At 41.5% G+C, this 24,095-nt stretch overlaps 1 protein-coding gene across 1 annotated transcript; it reads left to right on the forward strand.

Moving 5' to 3' along the window:
• Nucleotides 1-143: 143 nt before the first annotated feature.
• Nucleotides 144-23,324, forward strand: NFU1 (NFU1 iron-sulfur cluster scaffold). The gene is made up of 8 exons (XM_040993283.1): nt 144-223; nt 3,875-3,981; nt 4,310-4,445; nt 6,847-6,913; nt 10,077-10,191; nt 12,093-12,153; nt 19,808-19,982; nt 22,962-23,324. The coding sequence occupies exons 1-8, from the start codon at nt 162-164 to the stop codon at nt 23,004-23,006; spliced, it is 768 nt and encodes a 255-aa protein (XP_040849217.1). The 5' UTR covers nt 144-161; the 3' UTR covers nt 23,007-23,324.
• The last annotated feature ends 771 nt before the right edge of the window (nt 23,325-24,095 follow it).

Here is a 24,095-nt window from a genome sequence, read left to right on the forward strand (position 1 = left end):
GCGCTCGCAGGCTGACGTGCTCGCAGCAGCACCGCCCGCGGCCTGCAGGGTGCGCTCGTCCCAGTGCTCGCCTAGCTCCCGGCTGGCGTGCGCCTGCGCAAGGCTTCTGCCACGGGGCCAAGGGGCGAGGCCTGTCCACGCTTGCGCACTCCTGGACTAAGATGGCGGCGGCGGCCCGGCGGGTCTGGGGAGCTGCGGCTGCTGCCGCGGGGCTGCGCGGTCGGTAGGTGACGGGTCCGGAGCTCCGAGGAGGGGAGTCTGTGAACCTGTGCCGCTGAGCGGTCGCCGCCTGGCCGGTCCTCCCCAGGTGGGGGGAGAGCTGTGCCTCTGGTGCCCTCCCCCATCGCCGCAGTGGGGTCAGCGTGAGGGGCACGGCAGTGGCTGGACGGCGCCACGCGTCGGGCCCCGGCGCTCGGGGGGCTGGCCAGAGCCCGGCTGTGGACACATTGCAGGGTGCATCAACACGAAAACAGCATGCACATCAAAAGGAGGAACATACCTGCTCACTTCCTCTGCCTGGCCCAGGGAGGGGAGGAGGGACACGTCCAAAGCCACACAGCTTCCAAGACTTGGGACTCCAAGGCGAGAGTCGCATGTGTTCTCGCTTCCCTGTCCCTGCCTTGGAGTTTTGCTTCCTAAAGGCACCTGTCAGCATCAATCAGAGAATAATGGAGGTGTCTCACCCCGATTTTTCAGTATTGATGCTCTGAAGTTCAGATTTGTTTCTTAGTGTTGATAGTTAGCCCTGTGTGCCCTTCAAGATATCTCAGTAATCAGTCCGCTGCCTTTCCCCGACCGGAGGGACATGAAAACTGACCTTCCAGAGTATTCCCAGAGAGACTTAAGGAGTGAGATAAAGGTGTTTCCACTGGTCGTTTGTGGACCTCCTGTGGTCATGGTTTCCCTTTATGGAACTCTAGCCTCAGGACCTGGCACTGCCTTCAGCACCTCTTACGGGCACTAGGTGCAGTCATCCCAGCTTTGATGAAGTGACTGTGAGGAACGAGGCCAGAGTGCTGGTAGCTGGGGACATAGGAAGGAAGATGCTCTCATCCTTTAATAAGCTTGCAATCCGATGGAAAAAAAGATACTGATAAAATTATGAGACCTGTACTAGGGTCATATAATTTAAAGTAGTGAGCACAGCCAAGGTGGTCTCTCATTCCAACTGTGGTTACTTCCCCCGTCCCGGCTGGTGTCACCCCGAGTGTGGTCGCCTCCCCCGCCCTGGCTGTGCTCACCTCTTGAGAGGGAGGTGGTCAGGGCTTCATGGATTGCATGATTCCCTGCCCCGTGTGGTTTCTGTCATGTCACTGGTGCTTATTCTTTGTGAGTACTCGGTGCCAGTCCTTCCTTCAGTCTGTCCAGTAGCATCTTGGAAGCTTTCTGTGGTTATAGTACCACAGTGTCCCAAGACAGGGGCCTTCTGTGTATAAATAAAATGTAGGGATTACTGAAGGTCGGAAAAAAAGTTCAGTAACCTGTAAGCTAGTGAATCGATGCTCACTCTTCCTTGTGACAGCAGTCTTCTGTCCATCATCACTTCTGCCTGTAACACAGAAGCGTATGTGTGTGTGTGTTTTGAGGCTGTGACAGGCGTGTGGCCCAGCGGCTGGGATGCCTGCATTGCCTGGCAGAGTGCTGGGGTCTGACCCCATCCCCAGCTCCTGCCTGACTTCAGCTTCCTGCTAAGGCAGAGCCTGGGAGGGAGCAGCATTGGCCCCAACACCTGGGTTCCTGCCACTCATTTGTGGGTTGAACTCCTCACTGCTAGCTTCAGGCAGCCTGCTCTAGGCCAGACCCAGCATTTTGGAGATTGAACCGGTGGGGGAGCATGTACACACACACGCTCTTCCTCTCTGTCAAATAAGTTAACCATTTTTACATGTGCTTATATGTATGATCACAAAAATGACGTCAGTGCTTAAAAGTCTTCAATGGCTTCTGTGAAATGCCAGTTGTAGTGGATAACAATACATTAAAAACATTTAATATGTTTGTATGAAAGGCAGAATATGTTCTGTTTGCTGTTTACTCTTCAAACGGCCACAGTGAAAGCCAGGAGCGAGGAGTTCCATCCCAACGCCTGTGTGGAAGGCAGTGCCCATGCGCTCAGGCCACCCTCCGCTGCCTGTGCAGGCACGTTAGCATCAGAAGTGGAGCAGCTGGCATACACACAGGAGCTCTGTGTGGGAGACCAGTTTTGTAGGCGGCAGCTAAGCTCACTACCATTGCTAAGCTCCTGCAGGCCCCACCAATATTTTAAACTGATTTTAAAGTAGCTTGCCGTCAGAGTTCTAGAATTCTTCACTATCAAAGCCTACTTTTATCCCTTTTCTGACTTTTATCATTTTTCTCCTTTTTCTGGCTTTTCCTCCTTTTGGTTTTCATTGGTCTGGGCCATGAAAATTAGCCTATTAATGCTTTTTAAAAAAATCAAAATGGGCCCAGCACAATGACTCAGTGGCTAAATCCTCACCTTGCACATGCTGGGATCCCAAATGGGAACTGTTTTGTATCCTGGCTGCTCCACTTCCCATCCAGCTCCCTGCCTGTGGCCTGGAAAGCAATCGAGGAAGGCTCAAGGCCTTGGGATCCTGGCTCTTGACTTGGGATCTGCTCAGCTGCAGTTGTTGTGGCCACTTGGGGAGTGAAACAGCGGATGGAAGATCTTTCCGTTTCTCCTCTCTGTAAGTCTGCCTTTCCAATAAAAATAAATAAACTTCTTAAATAATCATAATGAAAACTATGACACTTTGGTTAATGTTTCCTGTTATCAAGCACGTGGATGGTTGGCTGCTCTGGCGCTTGGGAGGACGTTTTAGGGAAGATTTTCTGAAGAATCGCCCCAGCAACCTTGAGTGGTCCCGTCCTCACCGGTTCCCCTTGGAATGTCTAGTGATCTGTTTTTCTCTCCTGTTCTGTGTCTTAAGGCAGAAAACAAGAGCCTCAAGCCCCATTCCTTAATTTGACAATGGGATTGGATATTGTGTATTGTGAGTTTTTTTGGGTGTTGGTGGTGTTTATTTTGTTCTGAAAGTATACAAAATAAAGATGATGTTCTTGTATAAATGTTTTTCCTGAAGAATTGAAGTACTTTTCAAGACAAGATGTGTGTGTTATATTTAGGGAAACATAGGGATACAGAACAGAAAATGAGGAAGCTTCTGTCTTTAAGTGACTTTGTTTTTTCATTTTACTTATAAGACAGAAATCTTCCATCTCCTGATTCACTCTCCCAAAATGCACACAGTAGCCGGAACAGGGCCAAGCTAAAACCAGGAGCCCAGATCTCAATCCGAATCTCCCACACGGGTGGCAGGGATCCACAAACATGAGCCATCTCCTGCTGTCACCAGATGCATGGTAGCCAGAAGCTGGAATCAGAAGTGGAGCCAGGACTCTGTTAGGGCTATGTACGTCCCAGAGCCGGGATTCACCGTGAAGACCTCTCGCATCTTCATGTGTCTTGCGTGACTATGACTTAGCTCTCAATTTTGTTAAACATGAAGTCAAAGTTCATAATTCTTTGAGTTCTTTCTTTAAGTGACTTTAAGCCAAGAATGTGGAGCTGTAGGTTGCAAATCACTATTACAGACACATTTCAGTTTCTCACTTCTGAATGTTACCCTGCCCTGTAGAGAGCAGAACTGTTTATTGAGGCGCTGCTTCCATTTGAGCAATAACTGCTTTCAAATAGTTTGTGGATACTGTGTGTGTAAGTGGAGAGGATATACATGGAAAATGAACGTTATATAATTATTTATTACTAGTTAATTTTATATGTTACATATGTCTAATTTTTACAAATAAGAAGTAACTGACTAAAAGATCAGCTCTCTTAAAATGTCGTTTACTGTTTTTTACAATGCAGGTTCCATCATATGATGATAAATCCATACACTGTTAAGAAACAGCCTTTGCATCAGTTTGTTCGAAAATCTCTTTCCCCACTACCTACAGCCTTGTGTAATAACACAGGTAACATTTTACCTTAGAGTGAATTCCGCTTCAGAGACTAACAGAACTGTGCCTTGCCCGTTACATGTGGAGTTGATGGACTCTGTTGGATAACAGAGTCATCTAAATCATCAGAATGCTAATATACAATTCTATGTAGTTATCCTAAATATTTTGATATATTTTTTCCTTGCCTTTATAAACTCTTATATTGTTAGTTGGACAGTAAAGCTTTGCTCTCTTTTATCCCATTTTCTTTACCACCTCTGTTTCTTTAAAAATGACCATAATCCATAAGCTTATGAACTACATTATTTCTAGACTAACATTCTTTCTTTTTCTCTTTCAGTGAGATACATGTTCATTCAAACACAAGATACCCCAAATCCCAACAGTTTAAAGTTTATACCAGGAAAGCCAGTTCTTGAGACAAGGACCATGGATTTTCCTACGCCAGCTTCAGCGTTTTGCTCCCCTCTGGCTAGGTATATGCTGTTTTCTTCCACTTTAGCAAATTACTGACTTTGGGGCTAATAGCTTTGTTTTGCTATTGCATTTTTATATGTACTGCATTTTTTCATGGTAGATAATACATGACTTTATTTATTTAACTACAAGGTAAAGAAAAATAACACTTGATTTTAGGGGCCATTGTTGTATGGCATAGCAAGTGAAGCTGTAAGCTGTGACGCCAGCATCCTATATAGATACCCATTTGTGTCCCAGCTGCTCTGTTTATGATCCTGCTACCTGCTAATGACCTGGGAAAGCAGTGGAAGGTGGTCTAACTGCGTAGGTCCCTATACCCACATGGGGGACCAAGGAGAAGCTCCTGTCTCCTGGCTTTGATCTCACCCAGAGCAGGCTCTTGTAGCCATCTGGGAGTGAACCAGAGGAGAGAAGATTCTCTTTCTTTCTCTGTAACTTTGACTTTATAAGGAAGTGAATATAAAACTTGAAAAGTAAATAAATTTGACTTTAGAAAACCCTTATCCTGAAGAGTACAGTAATTGAGAGCTCTATAATATGAATAAATAAAACTCTGTAAAAAAAAAAGATTTATTTATTTTTATTTGAAAGGTAGACTTACAGAGAGGAGAGACAGAAATGGAGATCTTCCATCTGCTGGCTCATTTTTTAAATGGTTGCAGTGGTTGGAGCTGAGCTGATCCAAAGCCAGAAGCTTTTTCTCAGTCTCCCATGTGTGTGCAGGTGCCCAAGGACCTGGGCTATTCTTTGCTGCCTTCCAAAGCCATAGGCAGGGAGCTGGATTGGAAGTGGAGTAGCCAGGACACCAGTCGTGCTCATATGGGATACTGGTGCCACAAGCAGAGGATTTGCATGCTGTACCGTTATGCTGGCCCCCCAAAGTCTGTATTTTTACTTGAGGGAAAAATTCATTAAATTGATAATCACTCAATCTTCAAAACATTTTTAGAAAGATTCATTTATTTATTTGAAAGAGTTTTGGAGAAGCAGAGGAAGCAGGGGTGGGGGAGAAGGGAGAAAGGGAGAGAGAGAAAATCTTTCGTCCATTGGTTCAGTCCCAGAAAGTTGTAATGGTCCTAAGCCAGAAGCTGCATATAGCTCTCGCATGTGGATAGCAGGGGCCCAAGTACTTGGGCCATCTTCTGCTACTTTCCCAGGTGTGCTGTCAGGGAGCTGGATCAGAAGTGGAGTAGCCGAGACTCCCAGTGGCCATTATGGGATACCATTGTGGCCAGAGGCAATTTAACCCACTGTGCCACAATGCTGATCACAGCATGATTTTTTTTTTTGATGAGTCAGTGGGACAGTTTTTAAATTTATTAGATAGAAACCTGTATAAATATATGCCAGAACTAATCAATTATGACATTTTTGGAATGAACCTCCCACGTGGGAGACCTGGAAGAAGCTTCTGGTTCCCAGCTTCAGGCCGGCTGAGCTCTGGTCTTTATAGTTATTTGGGGAGTGGATGGGAGAGCTCTCTGTCTCCCTTTTTCTCTCTGTAACTCTGACTTTCAAGTAAAATAAGTAAGTACTTTTAATAAATTTTTTAAAAGCCACAAAGCAGCAGTGACCAATGTTGTAGGATTTGAGAGGCACTATTGAAGGGCATTTTAACTTTGCACTTAGAAAGGTTTATGTCAAGAATGCATTTGCATATTTTATGTTTAGAAAATATAAAGGTTAAAAGTTTCCTGGTTAATTCAGTTATGCTTCTTTTGGAGAGTACTTCTGTCAGATGTTCCATTGGCAAAGGCCCTTCTCAGATGACCTTTTGAAAATAGCCTATTTCCTGGACACAAAATGTATTCTCTTCAGTCAAGCGAGGGTAATGTTAGTTGAGAATGTTTTTGCACTGAACTGCTGTGTCAACTTTCCTGTTGTGGGACCAGTCTTTCCTGCTCCTCAATTGTATCACTGGTGTTTATACAGTGGCTGATAATTCCAATGGTATCCAATTATTTGTTAACTAAATAACTGAATGAATACATTAGCAAGGCGTTTTACTTCAGACGTGAGAGTCATCTTGGTGCATGTCAGTAGTTCATTCCTCTTTGTTGTCAAGTAGTGCTACCTTGCACGCATACACAGTGTGTTTTGTCGTTCACCTGTTGATGGATATGTCGGGATGTGTAAGTAGCAGTTATAGATAAGGCTACTGTAAAGATTCATGTACAAGAAGGTGGGCGTGTGTTTTTGCTTCTCTTGAGTAAGTTACTGGGAGTGGCATCACTAGATCTTGGCTTAAGAGGATGAGATTCCACTGAACATGAGGTGCCAACTGGTGGAGCTGCTGCTGACCACCTGGGTGTTCTTAGAGTTTTCTCTCTACTTCTGTATGTGTTTAAACTCTCCCATAACAGAAAATTTTGTAATCTATCTATTTTTGATTCACAGGCAGTTGTTTCGAATCGAAGGAGTAAAAAGTGTGTTCTTTGGGCCAGATTTCATCACTGTTACAAAGGTATACATGCGGTTATAGCAAAGGCTTGAATTAAGTTTAGTTTTATCTGAGTCCAATTCTTGCCCTAGAATATCTGTTCTTTGGTATATTGCATTTATTTATATTAATATACTGCTAACATTTGCTTTTCATTTTTGTGAAATTTGATATATATATATAATAAATTTATCACAATTAATTGTATTGAATTTGCTTTGTTTTCTCTCACTTTGTTACTTGATTATTTTTCAAAAATTGCCTGCATCACTATATGTGTCCTGTTTTTCTCTAAATGTATATATGTATTTACAGCTTTTTTTTTTTAAAGATTTATTTTTATTATTTTTTCATTGGAAAGGCGGATATACAGAGAGGAGAGACAGAGAGGAAGACCTTCCGTCCGATGATTCACTCCCCAAGTGAGCGCAACGGCCGATGCTATGCCGATCTGAAGCCAGGAGCCTCTTCTGGGTCTCCCACGCGGGTGCAGGGTCCCAAAGCCTTGGGCCGTCCTCGACTGCTTTCCCAGGCCACAGGCAGGGAGCTGGAAGGGAAGCGGGGCTGCCGGGATTAGAACCGGCGCCCATATGGGATCCCGGGCGTGCAAGGCGAGGACCTTTAACCACTTGCGCCACCGCGCCGGGCCCCTATTTACAGCTTTTATGCTGACTTTATTATTATCATTCACACCACTAAAAATATTTTTAGTATCAGTTTTTTTTCTATACTTTGTAAATGACCATTTACCCTTCTTCCAAATAATTTATTATAATATTTCTTAGAACTTGTTGTCTCATTAATTTTACAAGATCTTATATCCATAACAGTGTTCATTTATCTTATGTTTTGTTTCCTGTCTCTGAATTGTTTTTGTTTGTTTGTTTTTAAAGATTGACTTATTTATTTGAAAAGCCGAGTGACAAAAAAAGATATCCTTTTTCTGCTGGCTCACTCCCCAAAAGGCTACAACACCCAGTCTGGGTCAAACTTAGTCCAGGAATTCTGTCCTGGTCTCCCGTGTGGGTGGTGGTGGCACAGGTCCTTGGGCCATCTTCTCTTGCCTTACCAGCCATATTAGCAAGAAGCTGCGTTGGAAGTAGAGTAGCTGGGACTAGAAGTGGCTCTCTAGTGTGGGACGCTGGGATTGCAAGTGGATGCCCACTCCGCTGTACCACAGCACCATCTCCTCTAAAATGGTTTTTTAGTATCATGATAAAATTAGTACAATTTGGACCTGCTGTGATGACTCCATTGGCTTATCCTCCCTCTTGAAGTGCTAGAATCCCATGTTGGCACCAGTCCATGTCCTGGCTGCTCACCTTCCCATCCAGCTCCCTGCTTGTGGCCTGGGAAAGCAACAGAGGATGGCCCAAAGCCTTGGGACCCTGCACTTACATGGGAGGCCTGGAAGAAGCCCCTGGCTCCTCGCTTTGGATTGGCTCAGCTCAAACCATTACTGCCACTTGGGAAGTGAACCAGTGGATAGAGGATCTTTGTCTCTCCTTCTCTCTGTAAATCTGCCTTTCCAGTAAAAATAAATAAATCTTTAAAACAGAAAATAAAGTTCATTTTTCAGCCTGCACTAGCTTGTAGGAAGCTAAGCCTCTGCCTGCAATGCTGGCATCCCTTATAGGTGTCAGTTCAAGTCCCAGCTGTTCTAGTATAATCCAGCTCTCTGCTGATGGCCTGGGAAAGCAGCAGAGATTCGCCCTACTCCTTTGTCCCATGCACAAACATGGGAGAACCAGAGGAAGCTTCTGGCACCTGGCTTCAGACCAGCCTAGCTCCAAACCATTGTGGCCATTTGGGGAGTGAACCAGCGGATGCAAGATCTCTGTTGCTCTGACTCTTCTCTCTGTAAATTTGCCTTTCAAGTAAGAATTAATAAATCTTTGGAAAAGAATACTATCATGTAGACTCAATTTGTAATAGTATTTACACGTGGGCCACAACTAAAAGCATCCTGAAAGTTTAAATAGACTGCACATGGTAGTTTTTTTCTTCCTGGAGAGCTTTCTTTTAAAAACTAAAATTAGCAGAATTTACCTTTATTTTTTCCAGGTGTTAGTACTGGCCAGATAACTGAGTAATCCTATCTGCTTTTATGGATGAGAAGCTTACAAAATCTCTCTCTTTTTAAGATGTATTTACTTTTTATTGGGAAGTTAGATTTACAGAGAAAAAGAGAGACAGAAAGATCTTTCATCCAGTGGTTCACTCCCCAAGTAACTACAATACTGAGCCCATCTGGAGCCAGGAGCTTCTTCCAGGTCTCCCACGCAGGTGCAGGGTCCCAAGGCTTAGGCTACAGGCATGGAGCTGAATGGGAAGTGAAACAGCTGGGACAGAAACCAGCGCCCATATGGAGTCCTGGCACATGCAAGGCAAGGACCTTAGCCACTACGTTACATGCAGGGCCTGAAATCTTTCTCTTTAAAAATCATTTATTTACTAATTTGAGAGTTAGAGACAGGTATAGGGAGCCCACTGATCTCCTCCGAAGTGTTCCTGTGTTTTGGCTGAAGCCTGGGCTGAGGTCAGGAACCAGGTACTCAATCCAAGTTTCCCACGGTTGGAAGACGCCCAACTGCCTTGCGTCGCCCTTGCTGCCTCCCTGGGTCCACATTAGCAGGAGTTGGGAATCAGAGCTGTGTGCTCAGATGAAGCAGGCCAGATGTCTGTCCCTGGAGTCTTTCTTAAATTTACGGATCTTGTTGACAGTTCACAAGTCCTCTGGCAGAGTATCCATGGTTCTACAATAGCATTATTGAATTTCCTCACTACTAATTACTATATCTAAGTTGAATGTTTTGAATAATTCTGGAATGTTCTGTATATTAAATAAAGATAATGGAAATCTCTTTATCATTCTCTTTAAAGACATAAGCTACTTAATGTTTACATTTTCTTTACATAATAGAAAAAAATCTTATAATATTTATTTCCTGTGCAAGACCTAGTACCTTCATAGCATTTAATTAAACTTGGTTGAGTGACTGAGTGAATGGAGGATGTTCTAATATTGTATTTTCTGAAAGTCATATAAGTGAGCCCCTCCAGAAGTGGGAACTGTTGCGCATTACAGGATGTATATAGAAGATTCTGGAACAATGTTAGATTGTGTTCTGTGCTTCTCTGTTGTTGGCTGAGAGGAAATGTCATTCTTTTTTAAAAATGTTTATAGGATAATGAAGAGTTAGACTGGAATTTACTGAAACCAGATATTTATGCAACTATCATGGATTTCTTTGCATCTGGCTTACCCCTGGTTACTGAAGAAACGTCCTCGGGAGAAGCAGGTATTATGTTGTATTTAATAACTAACATTTGGGGGCCCAGGGCTCACCTTGCATTTGCTGGGTGCTGGTTCTAATCCCAGCAGCCTTTCTTTCCATCCAGCTCCCTGCTTGTGGCTTGGGAGGGAGGACAGTAGAGGATGGCCCCAGGCCTTGGGACCCTGTACCCACATGGGAGACCCGGAAAAGGCTCCTGGCTCCTGGCTTCATATTGGCTCAGCTCCAGCAATTGCAGCTGCTTGGGGAGTGAATCAGCAGACTGAAGATCTTCCTCTGTCTCTCCTCCTCTATGTAGATCTGCCTTTCCTATAAAAGTAAATAAATCTTTAAAAAAATTGGGAAGAAATTCTTTTAAAAAAATTAATATTTAGCCTTTTATTTTAGCTTTGCTACTTTATTCTCACGTCTTATTCAGAAACCCTAGGAACACAAATACATATAACAGCTAGAGCTGGGCCAGGCTGGAGCCAGGAGCCAGGAGCTTCAGCCAGGTAGTCAGTGTGGGGGCCATTTGTCTGCTGCTTTCCAGGTGAATAAACAAGAAACCAAATCATAACCACAGCAGGACTGCTTTGGAAATGCACTAGTATGAGATATTGGCAACTCAGGTGGTTACAGGCTTTATGCATGGTGCCACAACACCCTTCCCCGGCAGACAGAGTTTCATTATTCAGTATATTTAGCTCTAGAACTTAGGTTTGGCAATCCAAGAGAATTTGAACATTAGTATATTTTATTTCTTTTATTTGAAAAGACTGAAAGTTAGAGGTGTGTGTTGCTATTTATTGGTTGCCAGCAGTCAGGTTATAGTGTAACTTGAATTCTCTGCATTTTTGATTTTCCCACAAGTAAATATATTTCTCTGTCACAAAGAATAATAGTTATTAGTGAAGATCAGTATATAACCCTATAAAGTAAAACAAAAACTAAAGAATATGAATAGATAACTTTTGTCAGCAGGCATTGGGCTGAGTAATTAAACTTCCTTTCAGATACCTGTGTTCCTTTGGAATGTCTAGGTTGAGTCCCAGTCCCTCTCCCCGGTTTAGCTGCCTGCACAGCACACCCAGGTAGACAGCAGGCACCGACTCAGGCAGTTGGGCTCTTGCCACCCAAAGTAGGAACCCCAAAATGAGTTCTCAGCTACTGGCTTTGGTTTCACCCATCCCCAGCTGCTGTGGGCATTTGGGGAGTGAACCTCTAGATAAGAGTTTGATAGATCAATCAGTTGATTGATCAGTTTGGCCATTCATCTTTCCATACCTCTCTGTCCTTGCCTTTCAAAAAAAAAATTCTTTTAAGTTTTTAAAGAAATTCCTACTTTTGTTCTGCTTTATAGAGCAGTTCAGAAATTTCCAGATGGCTTATATCTATATATACTATAATTTTCTTTTTAGAAGCAGCTAAATTGAGAAATTGAAAATGTAACTTAATATAAAGTAGGTGTGCTTTCTAAAAAACAAAAAGATTTATTTTTATTGGAAAGTCAGATATATGGAGAGGAGGAGAGACAGAGAGGAAGATCCTCTGTCCAATGATTCACTCCCTAAGTGACCGCAAAGGCCGGAGCTTGAGCAGATCTGAAGCCAGGAGCCAGGACCTCTTCCAGGTCTCCCATGCAGGTGCAGGATCAAAAAGTTTTGGGTTGCGCCAGGCCAAAGCCAGGAGCCAGAACCTGTCTCCTATGTGGGTGTCAGGGACCCAAATACTTTAGGCATCATCTGTTCCTTCCCAGGATGCATTAACAGGAAGCTGAGGATCCAGAACTTGAATTAGCATTCCAATCAGGATGCATCACAAGGGTAGCTTAACCCACTTAACAACATCTGTCCTGTGCTGTTTTAGTACATGTAGTCACATGGTTGTAAAATTTCCACTCTTGATAATTTTTGTAATCTTTCTAGGGTCAGAAGAAGATGATGAAGTTGTGGCAATGATTAAAGAATTATTAGATACTAGAATACGGTATGTCCCCTTTATATTTGAATTCAAATGCTGCAGAGGCTATTTTCATTGTAACAATTTAGATTTAGTTGTCTATGAGATTATAGTGGATTTCCACTCTACAGGTTAGCATATATCACCATAAGTATAAAACCTGTACTTTGTCTATATTTTCTTAAAATTTTGAAACACACCATCTTTTTAAACATGGGAAGAAATTTACACAGCCATTATTTCAATGTTGTTACAATACCAAATTTCTTAGAAAGGAAAAAAATATGGAACAGTGTGGGGAGGATTATGGAGAGAAAATGAATTGCTGTTTTCAGGCTGTTGCTCTTCAAAAATGAATTTAAATGAATGGAGAACAGCAGGCTTCCACTTAAGCTTGTAGCAGGCCATTAGTCCTGCTGAGAATTCTTAGGAAATCATGATAAAAATACCATTGTGCACATTGCCTTGAAAGCTGCCCAAAGCAGCTGTTGATTCAATAGCTGCCAGAACAGCCATGTTTTGAGATGCTGGGCCTCTGTTGAGAAGCAGCTCACTGAAGGTGCTCTTGGAACATTTGCTGATTTTTGGTGTAAACCTGTAGTAGCAGAAGCCGGGCAGAGGGCATCTACTAAGAATCAGAGAAACGAGGCTTCCTGAAACTTTATATAGAAAGGACGACAGAAAAGCACTGAGTTAAGTGCCCAAATCTCAGTGAGCAGGGAAGAAAGTATGTCTATGTAATTAATAGTATGTGTTATAGTCTCTATGTTTAAAACACAAAATTTTCTTTATTTGAAAGGTAGAGTTAGAGAAAAAGAAACAGATCTATCTGTTGCTTTGCTTTCCAAGCGACCACAACTGGGTCTAAGCCAGGAGGAAACCAAAAATTCCATCCCGGTTTCCCATGTGAATGCAGGAGTCCAGGACTTGGACCTTCTTCCCGCTGCTTTCCTAAGTACATTAGGATTAGGTGGAGCAGCCAGGACTTGAACCGGTACCCACATGGGATGCTGGTGTTGTGAATGGCAACTAAAATGGCTGTGCTGCAACACCAGCCCCATGTATTGCATTTTAAAAATCACTGACAGTAGATCCTCAGTCTTCTCAACACATAAAAATGATAAGTATGTAAGCTTTACACATGTGATTGTCTCAACTTGACCATTTCCCAATATGTACATGTTATAAAACATCAGGCTGTACATGATAAGTATGATAATTTTTGTCAAGTAAAAATAATTAATAGAAAAATAAGCTTAACACTGATAAATTGTCTTCATAAGGGATTTGCTTTTTCTTAGCTGCATAGAGAAAAAGGCTTAAGGAACCGAAAAGCACAGCCCAGTGCCATGGCGCAATGACTAAATCCTCACCTTGCAAGCTTAGACATCTAGAAAGATCCAAGTCCTTGCTTGGTCGGGCTTCCTGGAGAACTGTAGCTTTGAAATGAGGACACACCAGAGATAAGGTTCCCTGTATTGAGTCAGCTTAATTCCAGATGATTCCTTCTGGATGTAATATAACCCCAAGTCATATTGCCCATCATTCAGTCAGGAATTACTAGGTAAACTTAGAAAGTAGACTAACGAAAAATAAAACAGTTCCCCAGATAGCCTTATCTAGCTTGTCATCTATGTCTAAAACAACTGATTAGAATGTTCATGAATTAGAGGATGAGATGAGCAATTACATTGGAGAACTGAAATCTGTTTTTCTTTTTAATTCTAAAGCCAAAAAGTAAATAACTAGCTTAACTCATTAATTTAACATTAGATTGCACACAGTTGAAAAGTAGACTACCAAACAGAAATATATAGATGAAACACAGGAAAAAAGCATAAGTGACAAAGTAATAAGACAGATCTCTAAATAGACCTAGAATTGAAAGAATAACAAAGTACAAAAACTTGGTGGATGTAACAGGAGGTGTTAAAAAGGGTTGGGGGAGGGAAATATTCTAAGGTGTTGGCAGAATATTAAGTTACAGTAGAATCTAACAGATCAAATAGGTATCCAATAGGCTAAGCAATGAAGAGTAGCAAACAACTCTATAAAGGCGAGAACAATAATAATGTAATCAAGCAAAAAGAGTGCAAATAGGAAGTAAACAATACAACTGTGATTGAAATCCAAATGTATTAATACACTTTTTTTTTTTAAGATTTATTTATTTTTATTGCAAAGGTAGATTTACAGAGAAAAACAGAGACAAAGATCTTTTGTCCACCGGTTCACTCCCCAAGTGTCTGCAACAGCCGGAGCTGAGCCAATCAGAAGCCAGGAGCCTCTTCCGGGTCTCCCACGCGGGTGCAGGTTCCCAAAGCTTTGGGCTGTCCTCGACTGCTTTCCCGGGCCACAGGCAGGGAGCTGGAAGGGAAGCGGGGCTGCCGGGATTAGAACCGGCGCCCATATGGGATCCCAGGCGTGCAAGGCGAGGACCTTTAACCACTTGCGCCACCGCGCCGGGCCCTGGTTTGTGTTCTGGCTGCTCCACTTTCCATCCAGCTCCCTGCTTGTGGCCTGGGAAGGCAGTAAAGGATGTACAAAGCCTTGCACCCACATGGGAGACCTGGAAGAAGCTCCTGGCTCCTGGCTTTGGATTGGCTCAGCTCTGGACATTGAGACCACATGGGGAGTGAACCAGTAGATGCAAGATCTTTCTGTCTCTCTTTCTCTGTAAATCTGACTTTCCAATAAAAAAATAATGGCCCAACTGCGTGGGCTCCCATGTGGCCTACCAGGATGGAATTCTAAGCTCCTTGCTTTGACCTGGCCCATCCTAGCTCAGTGTCACCATTTTGGGAACGAACTAGTAGGTATATCATTGTGTCTCTTCTATGTCACTATAACTGTCTTTCAAATAAACAATATATTTTTAAAAATTGTTTTAATTCTTTCTTATAAAAAGATATCTTAAATATAAAAATACAGAAAAAAATTGAGAGAAATCAATAGCATTTAAAGAATAAATGGGAGAAAGCTTGTATTTCTATACAGAGAGAAGACAGAGTGTACCTTACAATAGTAAGACAAAGACATTGATAGACATAGAGACATTTCATGATAAAAAATATGTTTTTAAATTAAAAAATAGCTTATTTATTTGAAAAAGAGTAATAGAGATCAGAGATCTTCCATCCTTTGGCTCACTCCCTAATGCCCACAGCAGACAGGACTGCCCCAGGCTGAAGCACCTGGATCTTCCACAGGAGAGGCAGGAGCCCACGAACTTGAACCATACCTGCTGCTTCCCAGGGACATTAGCAGGAAGCTAGTTAGTATCAGAGGAGGCACTCCATCCCAAGTACTCTGATATAGGATGCAGACATTTTAGTGTCAGTTTAACCAGCTGTGCCGCAGTGCCTGCCCCCAAAAGATCATTTTTTTTAAAGATTTATTTATTTATTGGAAAGTCAGATATACAGAGAGGAGGAGAGACAGAGGGGAAGATCTTCCGTCTGATGATTCACTCTCCAAGTGACCACAACGGCCGATGCTATGCTGATCCAGAGCCAGGATCCAGGAACTTCCTTCAGGTCTCCCACACACAGATGCAGGGTCCCAAGGCTTTGGGCCGTCCTCGACTGCTTTCCCAGTCCACAAGCAGGGAGCTGGATGGGAAGTGGAGCTTCCGGGATTAGAACCTGTGCCCATATGGGATCCCAGCGCATTCAAGGCGAGGACTTTAGCCGCTAGGCCACACCGCCGGGCCCCAAAAGATCATTTTTAACAGGAACTCGTACTAGTGGAAGACTTGTATGCAACTAGTAACACAAACTCAAATGAAGAATATTGGGCAAAACTAAAATGAGATTTAGATTATCCGTGGTTGTACTGGAAGTCTAACATATCTAGCAGTAATAAATAGTACAAGCCCTGAAGGTAATGACAGTAAGAGAATTTTGAATGTATAAGTCACAGAATTGACTAAATTTACATATATATAGACTGTTACAGTCAGCACAAATGATATTTCTAAGTATATCTGGAAGATGTGCAAAATAAATTAAATGCTGGATTATAAAATAATCCTTAACAAATATTAAGTATAAAATTACTGAAAATAAATTTGTCTAACTATAGTGGGATTACGCTACACATCAATTATTAAATAGTAACTTGTTTCTTATCATTTGGCTAAGATCAAGTTATTAATAACAATAAAATTTCCATATATTTGGAACCTAAATAATGCTTTTAGAAAAAAGAGCTATGAGAGGGAAAAGTACATTGCCACAGCAGGCTAATGCAGAGGCTCTACCTCTGGCACCAGCAGCCCATAGGGGCACCAGTTCTAGTTTTGGCTGCTCCATTTCTGATACAACACCCTGTTACTGGCCTAGGAAAGCAGCAGAGGATGGCCCAAGCTATGGTTCCCTGCACCCACATGGGAGATCTGGAAGAAAATCTTGGCTCCAGCTCAGCTCTTGCTGTTGCAACCATTTGGAGAGTGAACTCATGCATGGAAGCTTCTCTCCCTCTCTTTGCTCTGAAGTAAAATAAATTTTAAAAGTATTAGAGGCAGGCATTGTGCAGCAGGTTAAGACTACTCTTTGGAACACCAACATTCCATACTGGAGAGCCACATCTAGGTCAGCGCCTCTCCTTCTGATCCAGCTTTCTGTTAACGCACACCCGAGAGGCAGCAGACGGTGGCTCAATTGCTCGAGCCCCTTCCACTGGGCTAGAGCGTGGGCTCTGAGCTCCCATATGTGCAGGCATCTGGGAAATGAACCAGTGCCTAGAAGATCCCGCTCGCTCTCCCTCCATTCCTTGCTCTCTCCCTCTAGTCTAACTTTCAAATAAGTAAACTTAAAAGCTTGCATTATTTTTAATAGATTATTTACTCACTATTACATCAATTAATACCATAACATTGTATATTGTTGCTGATGATATGTTGGGGCTTTTGATTGATTGGGTTTTTACTCTGTTGGCTCTACCTTCAGACCAGAGAAGGTCTCCCCAAAAAGCCATTGAACTTATCTGGACAATAAGATGCTTGTCTCTATGCTTGGTATATGCTTGTAATGAAGGAATCTCAACTGAACTTGAACTGTGGTCATGCAACAAGGTGGAGGAATCCACCATGGAGGGAGGGTTATGGGAGGGGTGGTGGGAATCCCAGTACCTATAAAACTGTGTCACATAATACAATGTTATTAAAAAATTTTTAAAAAAGAAAGACCTGTACACTAACAAAGAATATGGGATTTTAAAAGAAGAAATTGCACATCTTATATTGGATAGGTAAAAATTTTTAGTAAAGATTTATTTTATTTTTACTTGAAAGGCAGAGTTAGAGAGAAAAAAGGAGAAGTCTCACCCACTGTTTCATTCCCCAAATGGCCTCAAAGACCAGAGCTGGACTTGTTCAAAAACCAGGAGACAAGATCTTCCAGTTCTCCCATGTAGATGCAGGGGCCTAAGCAGTTAGACTGTTTCCCAACGCTTTCTCAGGCTATTAGCAGTGAGCTGGATTGGAAATGGAGCATGTTACATAAGCCAAGACCCATATGGGATGCTGGTACTACAGGTGGAGGATTAGTGTGCTGTGCTGGCCCCAACAGGTAATTTTTTTTTTTTTTTTACCAGTAGGACATAAGAAAAAAGATAAAGAAAAATCAGGGAAAAGGCTTACAGAGGGTAGATATTTGGGTTAGCATTTACTATGAGGTAGGGATGCCAACATCTCAAATCAGAGTACCTGGCTCCAGCTCTCAGTTAAAGCTTCCTGCCAGTGCAGATCCTGGAAGGCTGTAGAATTTGCTCAAGTAATTTGGTCCCTGACACCCATGTTGGAGACTGGGATTAAATTCCTGACTCCCAGCTTTGGCTGTGGTCCATCCCTGACTGTTAGAGATATTTGTGTAATGAGCAAGTAGATGAAAGTGCCTGCTCTTTTTCTCCCTGCCTCGCATAAATTTTTAATCATTTATTTAGTTGAAAGAGTTACAGAGATGAGGAGACAAATATCTTCCATCTGATTGCTCACACCCTCAATGGCCACAAGGCTTAGGATGGGTCTGACTGATGCCTGGAGCCTGGAATTCCATCCATCTCTCCCATGTGCATGTCAGGGGTTCAAATACTTGGGCCATCTTCTGCTGTTTTCCCAGGCCATTAGCAGTGAGCTAGATAGGAAACAGGGCAACCAGTTCTTGGACCAGTACCCATGGGATGCTGGCATCACAGGTAGCCTAAGCTATTGTGCCACCACCTCAGCCCTATCAATTTTTTTTATGTATATGTGTGTATGTGTTTGGAATTCATAGTTAACAAAGAGAGGAGAGGCAGAGATAATCTATCTGCTGGCTCACTCCCAGTTAGTGCAATGGCCAGTAGTAGACCAGGCCAAAGGCAGGAGCCAGGAGCTTCATCTGAGTTTCCCACAAGGGTACCAGGGACCCAAATACTTATACTATCTTCTGCCACTTTTCTTAGACCCTTAGCAGGGAGCTGGATTTGAAGTGGTGTGGCCAAGAAAAGAACCAGTACTCAGCATTGTAGATTGTGACTTTAGGTACTTTGCCACAATGCTGGCCTCCAAGTTAAAAAAAAAATTAAGAAAAGACATAAGTTGAACTATAGTAAAATTAAAACTTAGTGAAAAATGACATTTATCATGAAAATGCAAACGACAAAGTAGAAGCTATTTATAATACATATATGACAATGTTTACATAAATAATGTCCTTTAGTTGTAAGTAGTCAAATTTTAACCACAATGAAAGATCACTAAAGTTCCACTAGGATAGTTAACACCAGTTACTGTTGAAGATGCGGAACAAGAGCTCTCAAACACGGCTGGTGGGAATAGTTTATGTAACTAGAAAACTCCCGGGCAGAATCTGCTAACTCTGAACATAACCATGCATTTTGCCCAGCAGTTTCATTCTCAGGCTTATTCCCAGTTGAAATATGTACGCAAACAAAAATACATTTACAAAACTTTTGATGGGCACACTATTTGTAAAGCTAAAATTAACTCATATGTCTACCAGTGTACAAAAAGAAATAATAAAATTCTGGCATATTCACTTAATGGAATATCATAAAGCAATAAGATTGAAAAAACAATTACTATATGCATCAGTGCGGTTGAATTTCCAAAAAGTAAAAAGAAATAAGATACATAAGAATAAGTACTCTGTGATTTCTAGGTAGACTTTCTAAAGGATAGAAGCAAGGCGAGTCAGTGGCGGTCGACATGTGCAGAGTGGTTACATCTGCTCGGGGCCAGTGATGAGGAGAAAGCACAAAGGTTTGCTGCGACTTGTGCTGTGTCTTGTCTAGAAGTAGTTACGAACGTGTGTTCTTCTTATGAAAATTCATTGAATGGTACATACCTGATCTGCAGTCATCTATATTGGTGCCATACTGGAATGTAAAGCTTACCAGAAAACCAAGGAAGCCGGCATTTGTAGTCATCATAATTGTTAGGCAACTTGAAACCTTAAGTGCTTAATATTTATTACTGATTTTGATAAAGTGTACTCAGTTATATGATTGAATTTTGGCATTTTCTCTGAAAACAGAAAAAAAAATTCTAGGACTTCACTGCAGTTAGTATTCTCTATCATGAAAGTGGCTTTAACCTTGTGAATTTTGAAAATATAAAACCACCAAGCTGTGTTACATGTTTCCTGTTCTTTTCCATATATCACAAACACTGACACAGGCCGACTGTGCAGGAAGATGGCGGAGATGTGATCTTCAAAGGCTTTGAAGATGGCATTGTACAGCTCAAACTCCAAGGCTCTTGTACTAACTGCCCCAGCTCTATCATTACTTTGAAGAATGGAATTCAGAACATGCTGCAGTTTTATATTCCAGAAGTGGAAGGTGTAGAACAGGTATGCCAATATTATATAAGAGTTTGAAATCACTTTTTAAAAAGAAAAAAAATTCATGTTCAGTCTTTGAGGAGTAGAACTTAGCGTTGCAGTTTTCATAGACTTGAAGCCTCCTTATTTAAAAGTACATTATAATGATAAAGAGCTTACTATGTGCAAAGAATTTGTATAAATATTATCTCAATCTTCTAATAACAGTTCAATAAGTAAGTCATTCCCATTTTCAAAAAAACACATTTATTTATCTGAAAGGCAGAGAAAAACTGAGAGAGTGAAAGAAATTTTCTATCCACAGATTCACTCCCCAAATAGCCATAACTTACAGGACAGGAGTTCCTTTTAGTGCTTCCATGTGGGTAGCAGGTATTAAAGTACGGCTGCTTCCTGGGCACACCAGTATAGAGCTGGATTGGAAGTGGCATAACCAAGACTCCACCAGAGATGCCTGTGTCTCAAACAGGAACTTAAACTGCAGTGCCATATTGCATAAGGAAACTGAGACTCATCCAGTGGCTTGATGGTAGAAAATTATGGAGAGAGGCTGGCACTGTAACTGGTTATTATACTGCCTGTGTTACTGGTGTCCCATGTGGGTACCTGTGGGTACAGCTGTTTTCAGTTCTGATTCAGCTTGCTGCTAATGTGCCTAGGAAAGCAGCAGAGGATAGTCCAAGAGGATGGGGGCCCAACCGTGTGGGCCCTGCACCCACATGGGAGACCCAGAAGAAACTCCTGGCTTCAGTCTGAGCCAGTTCTAGCTGTTGTGGTCATTTGCAGAATGAATGACTTCTCTCTGTCTCTCTCTCTTTCTGAATTCTGCCTTTCAAGTAAATATTTTTTAAAATATTAAAAGAATATTTAAAACATCATGCAGTTTTTAATTTTGAGAGAGAAAGAGAGGGCCCCCACCCGTTGTTTAATATCCAAATGCCCATCACAGCCAGTAGGCTGAAGCTGGAAGCCAGGGATGCAATCCTTGTCTCCCACATGTGAAACCAACACATGAGCTGTTACCAGCCACCTCTGGCCGCCAAAGGAAGCTGGAATCAGGAGCTGTGACTTGAACCCAGGCAACCCGCATCAGATATGTATGTTTTAACCGGGGAATTGGACCAAATGCCCACCTCCACCATGCAGGATTATCCATGAATTTTGAAAGTCTTTAGTAGAAGAGTGGAAGAGCTCCATGACATCATTTATCTTTATCTGAAAGGCAGGGAAAAACTGAGAACATACAGGTGAGATGCTCTTAAAGAATCATACTTTCTGGTACAAAATCTTACTTTGAATATTGACTAAGGTTTAGAGTTTTATCTATGGCTTGATTTCAGCATGTTTTTTCCTGCTTGCAGAAACTAGAGAACTAATGACAGCACCTTGTCAGCTCTAATAGTGAGATCATCTAACAAATGTGTGGTAATTTGAAATTTGAAAAACTCCTCAGGTCATTCAATAAGGGCTACTTGATGATCATTCATACCTGGTGGTAATAGCACCCATTTTATCAGTCCCTGCTTAGAAATAAGCTCTACTTTGATCCAAACCTTCAGCTTAGTGTTTATGAATAAGCTCGCCGAGAGACTTGACATCATAACTGGACCTTTGAAGTTCTTTGTAACAACTAGACCTGTGTCTTGCAAATGTCCTGTACATAGTTGTATTAAATGTACTTGGGGGAATATTATTGCAAATTTAGGAATAACTCTGCTAAAATAGGAGTTGACAACATTAGTTCTGTATATTACTGAGATTGGACATAAAATATTAATGTCTTGGGAGTAGGTAGGCATTTAATGCAACAGTTAAAAGACAGTTCCTGTGACAGTCACATCCCATGTCAGAATGCTAGTTTTGAGTCCTGCCTGTGCTCCTAATGGTTTAGGTTTTGCTAATGCTTAGTGTGGGAGGCAGCAGTTATTGGCTCAAGTGCTTGGGTTCCTTCCCACCCACGGGGAGACTCAGATGGAGTTTCTGGTTCCTGACTTACACTTGGCCCAGCCTCAGCTGTTGGGAGTATCTGGGCAATGAATCAACAGTTGGGAGACCTCTGTCTCTCTTTCTCTGCCTTTCAAATGACTAAATAAAAAGTTCGTTGGAACTAAATATCCATTTTTCCTGCACCTAAAACAAAAATTGTGAGATAGTTGTCTTTCACTGCTTGTCTTAGAATAAAATCCCTTTATATATTAAAAAAGAAACATTTTGTTCCACTATACTTTATACAGCTTTTAAAAAATTCTATTAGGTAACACCTTGTTGGGTTGACAAAGGGTCATTTCATATGTTCAGGGTGGAGCAAGGAATTGGCTGTCAGAGTATAAACTTGAATTAGCATTGTAATTGTAGAAGGTGTGGTGAGGAAAGAAAACATTCTTGAGTTTAGAAAGTTCTTTCCTTTTAAAGCAGTTATTATCTGAGTAATACATTAACTCATAGAAAGATATTAATCTTTAAATTTTTTCCCTTTGGGTATTCACTAGTTATTTTTAAAAAAGATTTATTCCATTTTTACTTGAAAGGCAGAGTTATAAACATAAAGAGGAACAAAGACAGAGCTCTTACATCTGCTGGATCACACCCCAGAAGGTCACAATGGCCAGAGCTGCACCATTCTGATGCCAGGTTCCGGGAGCCTCCACCAGGTCTCCCGCATTGGTCTAGCCAAGGACTTGGGTCATCTCCTGCTGCTTTCCCAGGCCATAAGCCGGGAGCTGAACTGGCACTATCTTTAAAAAAAAGATAAGAAAAAGAAACCAATGTTTAATGAACATGTAAATATTTAGATTGCTTTTACATTATTAGAATACCAGATTGTCATTCAAATTTTGTGCTTTGGGACTGTTGATTTATTTTTGTTAGATTGTCATGCATTGTTCTGGAGTAGAGTTTTTAAAGCAAACAAGTATTATGAAAGTAAGAAAAATAACAGTTTATAATCCTTTCCTTAAGTCTTAAATTCTCTTCATCTTTTGGTTTTAGGTTATGGATGATGAATCAGATGAAAAAGAAGCAAATTCATCTTAAAAGAATCTGGATTTTCTTTGGGCACAACAGCTGGACTTACAATATAGAAAAAGCTTTTATTATTAATGTGCGAAGGAACTTGAGGATGAATAAAACATGTCCTTTCTTCAGAGAATGATTATACAAGTACTGCATGTTTGCTTTTCCTCACATGAGTTATTTATAACATCCTGAATCATCTTCTGCACACGTGGACTTCATCCAGGGATCATTTTATTTTTGGTCCTCATTTCTCATGGTTTCTTCTTTGCATAATGTGTGAAACAGTTTATAATTTACTTTTTAAATACAGAATAAGGAGAATGTTCTTTAAACATTCTGAAATGGCTTGTTGTGAGATGTGTTTTTTTTTTTTACTGAAGTATTCAATGTATTAAAAACAACAATTAAACAATTGTAGTTTTAAAGTGATATCTGAGAAGTAGCTCGCAATATCATAGCACATGTAACTTCCCACTGAAAGATCATCATCATCATCATAATAGTAATGCTAAATCCCCACAAAGCCTGTTTCAACATCTGTAGAAACTGAATTGGTTTAAAGATAGTAAGTTGAGCAGCACTGCCTCGATGTGCTTAGAATCACGTGCTTCTGGGGCTTTACTTCATGGAAAGTAAAACTGAAAGAAAACTAAAAGTTTCTTTTGGTCCTTCCTCCTAACTCAGAGATCCATGCTGTTTCATGTGTGTGTGATGTTTGTAACATCCTGAGTCATCTTCTGTATACATATTTTTTTGAAAAATTTTTAATTAGAAAAATTTTAATTTGTCATACTAGTTGACCCTAATTTCTGAGACATTCAGATATCTGGACATTTTTCTTTATCCTGCTTTTTCAGACAGCCACAAAAGCAAATAAAGCTCTTCTCCTATTTCATAGTATTACAGAGACAGCTCTTGACAGAAAATCACAGGAAAGGGATGAGGGGGAAATAGCAGTGTAGCCAGCATTTCTAAAGTTTTTTAAAATTTTTAAAAAACTATTTATTTTCATTGCAAAGGCAGATTTATAGAAAGAAAGAGAGACAGAGACAAAGATCTTCCATTCATTGGTCGCTCCCTAAGTGGCCACAATGGCTGGAGCTGCAC

Source organism: Ochotona curzoniae, unplaced genomic scaffold, assembly GCF_017591425.1.
Source record: "Ochotona curzoniae isolate NIBS_2020 unplaced genomic scaffold, NIBS_Ocur_1.0 contig_883, whole genome shotgun sequence".
Taxonomy (NCBI): Eukaryota; Metazoa; Chordata; class Mammalia; order Lagomorpha; family Ochotonidae; genus Ochotona; species Ochotona curzoniae.

Coding starts and splice junctions, on each gene's coding strand:
- NFU1 (XM_040993283.1), top strand. CDS start 162: ATGGCGGCGGCGGCCCGGCGGGTCTGGGGAGCTGCGGCTGCTGCCGCG. Junction 6,914..10,076: donor ATTTCATCACTGTTACAAAG/GTATACATGCGG, acceptor AAATGTTTATAG/GATAATGAAGAGTTAGACTG. Junction 12,154..19,807: donor TTATTAGATACTAGAATACG/GTATGTCCCCTT, acceptor ACACTGACACAG/GCCGACTGTGCAGGAAGATG.